Source organism: Pseudochaenichthys georgianus, unplaced genomic scaffold (assembly GCF_902827115.2).
Source record: "Pseudochaenichthys georgianus unplaced genomic scaffold, fPseGeo1.2 scaffold_413_arrow_ctg1, whole genome shotgun sequence".
NCBI classification, from domain to species: Eukaryota; Metazoa; Chordata; class Actinopteri; order Perciformes; family Channichthyidae; genus Pseudochaenichthys; species Pseudochaenichthys georgianus.
Genome location: NW_027262978.1, coordinates 265,085 through 273,865, shown reverse-complemented (window position 1 = coordinate 273,865; position 8,781 = coordinate 265,085). Strand labels below are relative to the sequence as shown.

Genomic DNA, 8,781 nt, shown 5'->3' with positions numbered 1-8,781 from the left:
CAACAAGGCCTGCTACCCCCCCCTGATCGTCCAGCCCTGCTCCGAGCCCCTGGTCTCCACAAACAACGTCAACAAGCTCCTGCTCATCGATTACTCCCAGAACCGCCTGCTGGCATGCGGCAGCCTCTACCAGGGCGTCTGTAAACTCCTCCGATTGGACGACCTCTTCATCCTAGTGGAGCCGTCCCACAAGAAGGAGCACTACCTCTCCAGCGTCAACCAGACGGGCACCATGTACGGCGTCATCGTGCCGTCGCAGGGCCAGGACGGCACGCTGTTCATCGGCACCGCGGTGGACGGGAAGCAGGACTACTTTCCCACCATCTCCAGTCGGAAGCTGCCCCGGGATCCAGAGTCTTCGGACATGCTGGACTACGAGATGCACACCGACTTTGTGTCCTCGCTCATCAAGATCCCGTCGGACACCCTGGCTCTGGTGTCTCACTTCGACATCTACTACGTGTACGGCTTTGCCAGCGGCGGCTTTGTTTACTTCCTGACGGTGCAGCCGGAGACGCCGGAGAACAGCATGTCATCGAGCGGCTCCAACAACGACCTCTTCTACACGTCGCGCATCGTCCGCCTCTGCAAGGACGACCACAAGTTCCACTCCTACGTCTCCTTGCCCATCGGCTGCGTGAAGAACGGCGTGGAATACCGTTTGCTTCAAGCCGCCAACCTAGGAAAGCCGGGGCGTCTCCTCGCCGCCTCGCTCAACATCAGCGCCACGGACGACGTGCTCTTCACCGTCTTCTCGAAGGGACAGAAGCAGTTCCACCGGCCGCCAGACGACTCGGCGCTCTGCGTGTTCACCATCAAAGACATCAACGCTCGCATCAAGGAGCGCCTGCAGTCCTGCTACCAGGGCGAGGGAAACCTGGAGCTCAACTGGCTGCTGGGGAAGGACGTGCAGTGCACCAAGGCGGTGAGTCCTTTCTGAATGCTCTTGTGTTGGAATAAGGCGTTGTTTTATCTAAATGCCACACATAACATAATGATTACTACACTTACATGTTTTATCTACATCAGGGGTGTCAAACTCAAGGCCCGGGGGCCAAATCCGGCCCGCGACTTCATTTCATGCGGCCCCTCAAAAGATTTCAAAGAATATAATACCGATTTACAGAAGCACGTTGCCCAAAAACTACATATCCCACAATGCATCTCAAATTTGACTTTTTTCTCAGAATTTGACTTTTTTTCTCAGAACAAGTTTTTTTCTCAGAATTAGATTTTTTTTAAATCATTTTGTAACATTCTCACTGAAGAAACTTGCAATGATTTGCCCTAGACTTCTGCTTTTAGACGTAGTTAATTATGAAGTTATTACCCTATCCGATAATAATCCAATGCAGAGGCAATAATGTAATATAATACATTATTTTATATATATTAAATATTTATATATGTATTTTGATATATAGTCCTAAAGTTACAACCGGCCCTTTGAGTGCAACCATAATGCTGATGTGGCCCGCGAAGAAATTGAGTTTGACACCCCTGATCTACATCTATCGCATACTTGGTGTCAAAACTGAATCCTGACTAAACCTATACATGCACCAGTCTGTGATAAACCATTAGGATATGTGCCTCTGATTATCATGTCTTTATTTAACTAGAACCATGCATACAAATCGATCGATCAGTAAAACTATAACGTTAGAATTCATGTCAACTAAAAAAAAAAAAAAAAAAAGTCAAATAAATGTTGAGAAAAAGTCCACAAATTCTACTTGTACTCAAATCTAAGGATTGACGTTGGGAGAATGAGGTCTATATTGGCCATGCATACAAACACATGAATACATATCAGCAGATTTACGAGTACAACTTTAATGTAAAAATATATCAGTCAAATTAATGTTGAGAAAAAAAGTGAAAGTCAAAATAATTAAAAAAAAATTCCGTTTTTTTATCTCAAAGCTAAGGATTAATGTCACATATAATATTTATTACCTATACAATGAAATATGCATTTTGCTTGTTGGGATATGTCACCACACCCACAGTTTACTTTTGCACAGATGACTGAGCGCGTGAGATCCCATAGGCTTGTTTCCTGTCCGAGATTGAATCAGCGTTCGACCAATGAGAGGCCAGAGGACCCTGAAGGCAGCGGAAAGCCCCTTCTCGTTTCCTCGCCTCTCGAGCAGTTTGGGAATGACCAAAAGTTCTCAATGAGCCGAGAAGCATTTAGTGTTTGAGGGCGTGTGCGGTGATGAAAATAAACACAGCAAACGCTCTTCATCGCTCCGCATAACACCCGCCTGTGTGTGTGTGTGTGTGTGTGTGTCGGTGTGTGTGTGTGTGTGTGTGTGGGTGTGTGTGTCTGTGTGTGTCGGTGTCTGTATGTGTGTGTGTGTGTGTGTGTGTGTGTGTGTGTGTGTGTGTGTGTGTCTGTATGTGTGTGTGTGTGTGTGTGTGTGTGTGTGTGTGTGTGTGTGTGTGTGTGTGTGTGTGTGTGTGTGTGTGTGTGTGTGTGTGTGTGTGTGTGTGTGTGTGTGTGTGTGTGTGTGTGTGTGTGTGTGTGTGTGTTTAAGCTTTAATTAATGATACCCCTAACTACGATGAGAGCCACTGATCAGCGTCCTTTGTTGCTAATCCCCCCGGGGTCACTCGGTCGACCACTCTTATTAAAATCAGAACATTCCCCATTAGCACGACGTCAGAGGTGACTGTCACGAGGGGGGGTGCGGGGGGGGGCGGGGGGGGGCGGGGGGGGGGGTGCATGCAGATGACTTTGCTCTCTAGCTGCGGGAGTTTAAATTAGCACCTTTTCCACAAGAAGTCCCAATCATCTCAGTGTGCTGTGGACCTTCGGAGCTGCCCCTCCCATTCTAATCTGCACACACACACTACACACACACCGCACACACACACACACACACACACACACACACACACACACACACACACACACACACACACTGGCAATAACTGCTTTTACATTACACACCAAGGAAACTCACACTCTCCATGTCTCCTCACAGAGATAAGAAACGCAGCGCATGTCCTCGTGCCCAATGAGCAGCTAATAAAGCCACAGTATGGAGTAGATGAGAAAGCCTATTTGGACAGTTGGGGTTCTCCCTCTCCCGCAGTGTGTTATATAGGTTTTAGTGCATGTAAATGGTCTTCAGAGGCTAAAATCCCCGTGTTCCCTCCAGCGAGAGTTTCTCTTATCCACACACATATTATTGTTTATCAGCTTCTCAATGTGAAATCTTGAAGAAGACTTGCATGTATTCTTGTACCCACACGTATAAGAAGTACAGCGCATGTCCTCGGCCCAGAGCAGCCGATAAAGCCACAGTATAATATGGATTATGCAGATACACGTCAATGGATGAGGAACTCGTAAAGCCTATACACATGACATGTAACCAGTTGATATGTCAGCCATGCTCACGTCGCCCCCCCCCCCCCCCCCCGCTCGCACAGTGCGGCGGCTTTAAAGTGTCCCACACGTTGTGTTTCTTGAATAAACATATTCCCCATCCTCACCGTGCGGTATCTTTAGAGCCTCAGATCCACGCAAACATGACACGGTGTGTGTGTTCAGTAAATCACACACACCTGGGCCTTTCCTGTGGTCCGGTTCTCACAGCCTTATTTACACACTCAGCTCGCGTCGCCTTTTGCACACGTTCCTCCGAGTGGACATGAGGCTGGGATTCAGACTCGGCAGCCGATCACAGATTGATGGTCCATCCTGCTGCCGCCTGGAGACTCGCAGCGTCCCTGTCGTCTCTCCCATGACGGGGTTCCTTCTCTTTCTGTCTACGCCGTCATCCGATCGCTTTCTGCTACCCTTTGAACTCATTATGATCGTCTTGAGAGAAATGCCGTAATGCATCCAATCAGAAGACTCCTATCTTTGTGTTATTGTTTTACAGGATTATGTTGAAAACTCGTTCTCTTGCATCGATGAAATACCGTGTCGTTCGATAAGGATTATTCACACGGGGTCTATTTTAGTCTCGGAGGCTTTTCTCCTCTGCTGGAGATTCTTTTACGATAAGGCAGGGGCAAACCAACAACACTGCAAGTAGGTGCACGAGAAAAACTCCAGCAAGCTCAGGGACTCCAGGGGATCTGAGTCCGCCAGGCGTTCATCATCTAAACAATCTAGATATAATCACCAGCACATGGTCTGCGTCCCAACAGAGCTGCAGCATTTCAGTCTGCGCCCCATCTCTCAGTCGCATGTTCAAACCGCAGCTTGAAGGAGTTTGACGAGTATAAGAGAATGGAGTGCACGTTTTAAATACTGCAGCACAGCACTCTGAGCTATTTTAGGACGAGGAAAGCCATGATGTGAAGGGGGGGGGAGGGGACTGTACGAGCGGAGGCGATTGTCTCCTGTCAGCAATATTGCTGTTCCGCTCATGAAATCTGTGCAGTAAAGACAGGCTTTACTGCCGTGGCGTAGAGAGAGGATGTCTCAGAGGACGTGTCACTCAGCGGAGACAGATATAATATACAGGCATTAAGAGAGGGGGGGGGGGGGTGTACCAGTGTGTATATACGGGCTTGGGGAGTAGAGGAGAACATATAAGGGGACTATCAGGATGAATAAATAAAATAAATGTAATTTATATAGCGCTTCTCATCTGCCAAGACGAACCTCGAAGCGCTTCACAACAAAGGACGCTGATACAATTTGAGAGATTAAACACATAATAATAATTAAAAATATATAAAATAAAATAATAGGATGATAGCTTTATCTTAAACGTTACACTTTTAGCTTGAGCCAACGTTATCTTGTGCTTGTCAAAGGTTCCTCTCTCACTGAAGAAAAGAAGGAGAGATGGCTCGACGACTCTTATGTGTATCTTTTGAAGAACTAATATTTGGCATTTTACTTGCTTTGTGCAATCCTTATTGTGAGCCCTGTAATCAAATATGTCTCCCTCTTTCTCAATATACATATTGAGTAGGTTAGTAAGAGGTTGGGAAAAGCTACCGCGTCCCTTTTGGATTTGATATTTAAAGGACAACATGCAGCACTACGGCTGGCAGTGGGAGTGTGGCGTAGATAAAGTGTGGCCGTCTCCTTTGACTCCACGTGGCACTTTGAGGCCACTGTCTCTGTGACCTGATTCATCTGCAGACCTTCACTCTGAGACGCTCTGCAGCATCCAGCCTTTCCTTTCAGAGATATGCGGCACGATCACTCCCAACAGCCGCAGTAATGAGACTTTACGGCGGTGATTATTTGCTAATGAAAAGGTAAACACGGCTCAGATGCATATCTCAGCTTCACGGTGTTATCATGCAGCCAGCGCCTTCCTGCAGAGTGTGATGAGAGGCCGGGGTAATGAGCCTCGAGGAGAGCAAGGTGGAGTTATTCAGGCGGAGCTGAAACATGTCTGCCGAGCGGAGACTCACCTCGCTATGACCCCCCCCCTCACCTGCCTCACCCCTCGTTTCCGACTCTCGAACTGCAACACAACTTCCACAAACACTCTGCCTCTCTGTCGCTGTTAGAGAAACATCCCTGGTCCCCGGCTTGAGCTTCAGCCTCAGGATCCATGTGTCTGTGATCCTCTCCAGAATGAGAGTAGTCATCACATACAGAGCATCAAGTAGTTCCTGAGCAGTGTCCTTCACATGCTGACATCCAAGAGAGGGAGTTACACAACATTCTGACTTTTTCACAACATTCTGACTTTTTCACAAAATTCTGACTTTTTCTCAAAATCTCAAAATTATGACACTTTCTCAAAATGTTGGCTTTTTCACAAAATTCTGACTTTTTCGCAAAATTCTTGACTTTTCACAAAATTCTTGACTTTTTCACAAAATTCTGACTTTTTCTCAAAATTCTGACTTTTTCTCATAATCTCAAAAATATGACACTTTCTCAAAATGTTGGCTTTTTCACAAAATTCTGACTTTTTCGCAAAATTCTTGACTTTTCACAAAATTCTTGACTTTTTCGACTTTTTCACAAAATTCAGACTTTTTCACAAAATCTCAAAATATTGACTTTTTCTAAAAATCTCATATCCTTTATTTAACCAGGTAAAAAACTCATTGAGATAAAAATCTCTTTCCCAAGAGTGACCTGGCCAAGAGGGGCAGCATGTACGAAGTTACAACAGATAAAACACAGACACGACAGGCAGACAAACATTTAAAACGATTTTAGGATACGAGCACTCACATCTACCAATGGTGTCGTGTCCTCTGTCCTTTAAGATGGACCCGCGTATTTAAAAGCTGTTTTACTCAGTTTTGTTCTCACTGTAGGGACCAGCATCTGAATCAAAATTCTGATTCTCTCTAAAAATCTAAGAACTCTTTCTGAATACTTAAAAATGTTAATACTCCCTGGTCTCCGGCTTGAGCTTCAGTCTCAGGATCCATGTATCTGTGATCCTTTCCAGAAAGGAAGTAGTCATCATATACAGAGCATCAACTAGTTCCTGAGCAGTGTCCTTCACACGCTGATATCCAAGAGAGGGAGTCACACAGTCACAAGATGGAGGAATACCGGTTGTTGTGTAGATAATCATACATCCTACTGTCATGTACAAAATACTGAGTTTTTTCTCAAAATGTTTGACTTTTTCCTAAAAATTTTTTTTTTTAACTTCTGACTTATTTCAAAATCTGAAAAATTATGACTTTTACTCAAAATTACGACTTTTTCTCAAAATTCGGACTTTTTCTCAAATTGAAATTGTGTTTAAAGTTAGTTGTATTCTTTTATATCTTATATTTATTCTGCATTGTTGGAGGAGCTTGTGACTCATGCTTCTTTATCGCCCCTCTGTGCGCAGCCGGTGCCCATCGACGACTCGTTCTGCGGCCTGGACATCAACCAGCCCCTCGGGGGGTCCCAGCTGGTCACCGGTCACACTCTGTACACCGAGACCCGGGACCGCATGACCTCTGTGACCTCGTACGTCTACAACGGATACTGCGTGGCTTTCGTGGGAACCAAGAGCGGACGCCTGAAGAAGGTAAGCCCACTTCAACATCTCCCAGAGCGCTTAAAGAGGGGCTGATCTGCTTTTTGGGGGGGTTTCCCTTTCCCTGCAGTGTGTTTTATACATTTCTGTGCATGTAAATGGTCTAAAATCAGTCGCTTGGGGCTCTGGTTTCAGACGGAGGGTGAAAAGAGGTGATGCAGCACAGGCAGTATGAGAACAATAAAGAGCTTTTTGAACATTAAAGCGTGGAGACACTACATACTGATATACACCTGAACATCAGCAGGAGAGGACTCTTTAAAGTAGATACACTACATACTGATATACACCTGAACATCAGCAGGAGAGGACTCTTTAAAGTAGAGACACTACATACTGATATACACCTGAACATCAGCAGGAGAGGACTCTTTAAAGTAGATACACTACATACTGATATACACCTGAACATCAGCAGGAGAGGACTCTTTAAAGTAGAGACACTACATACTGATATACACCTGAACATCAGCAGGAGAGGACTCTTTAAAGTAGATACACTACATACTGATATACACCTGAACATCAGCAGGAGAGGACTCTTTAAAGTAGAGACACTACATACTGATATACACCTGAACATCAGCAAGAGAGGACTCTTTAAAGTAGAGACACTACATACTGATATACACCTGAACATCAGCAGGAGAGGACTCTTTAAAGTAGAGACACTACATACTGATATACACCTGAACATCAGCAGGAGAGGACTCTTTAAAGTAGATACACTACATACTGATATGAACCTGAACATCAGCAGGAGAGGACTCTTTAAAGTAGAGACACTACATACTGATATACACCTGGACATCAGCAGGAGAGGACTCTTTAAAGTAGAGACACTACATACTGATATACACCTGAACATCAGCAGGAGAGGACTCTTTAAAGTAGAGACACTACACACTGATATACACCTGAACATCAGCGGGAGAGGACTCTTTAAAGTAGAGACACTACATCCTGATATACACCTGAACATCAGCAGGAGAGGACTCTTTAAAGTAGATACACTACATACTGATATGAACCTGAACATCAGCAGGAGAGGACTCTTTAAAGTAGAGACACTACATACTGATATACACCTGAACATCAGCAGGAGAGGACTCTTTAAAGTAGAGACACTACACACTGATATACACCTGAACATCAGCGGGAGAGGACTCTTTAAAGTAGAGACACTACACACTGATATACACCTGAACATCAGCGGGAGAGGACTCTTTAAAGTAGAGACACTACACACTGATATACACCTGAACATCAGCGGGAGAGGACTCTTTAAAGTAGAGACACTACATACTGATATACACCTGAACATCAGCAGACTAGGTCCTCTTTAAACGCCTGTTGGAGGAGTCGGTGTGATATAAACACTGTGTGCCGGTCCCACAGGGCGCAGAGTGTGTGAAGTGCTCCAGATGGATCATGGTCACAGAGAAACGTATCTCCTGAATATTTAATGCGGGCTGTCAGGGCGTCGAGGGGCGCCGGCCAGTGGTCAGCTCCTCTTAAGTGAGCTCTGGTGTTGAGTAACCTGCGCTGGCCCATTAATTTTAATAGGCACCTTTCTGCCTGTGGCCCGGCTCGAAACCTCTTCCTCTCGGTGCGGGAATACGAACGCCACGGGGGGTTAAGGGCTGCTGGCCCGTTAATAACGATACATTTGGCAGCCCAGCCTCAGGAAACACGGTATTAGATGAGATTGCTCCCTGACAGGATGGCAGGGTGAGGAGAAGCGAGTGCTATTCTCAAGGTGGGTGAGGCGTGTCAATCAGAAAGGGGGATTGGC

General features: G+C 45.6%; 1 protein-coding gene across 1 annotated transcript in view; it reads left to right on the top strand.

Annotated features, from left to right (window-relative positions):
• Nucleotides 1–4: 4 nt before the first annotated feature.
• Nucleotides 5–8,781, top strand: part of plxna2 (plexin A2) — a gene marked incomplete at its 5' end in the record, with an annotated part of 185,735 nt that continues 176,958 nt past the window's right edge. The window contains 2 exons of the mRNA XM_034078338.2: nt 5–925; nt 6,795–6,977. Of these exons, the coding sequence (XP_033934229.1) occupies nt 5–925; nt 6,795–6,977 (1,104 nt within the window). The remainder of the gene's footprint in view (nt 926–6,794; nt 6,978–8,781) is intronic.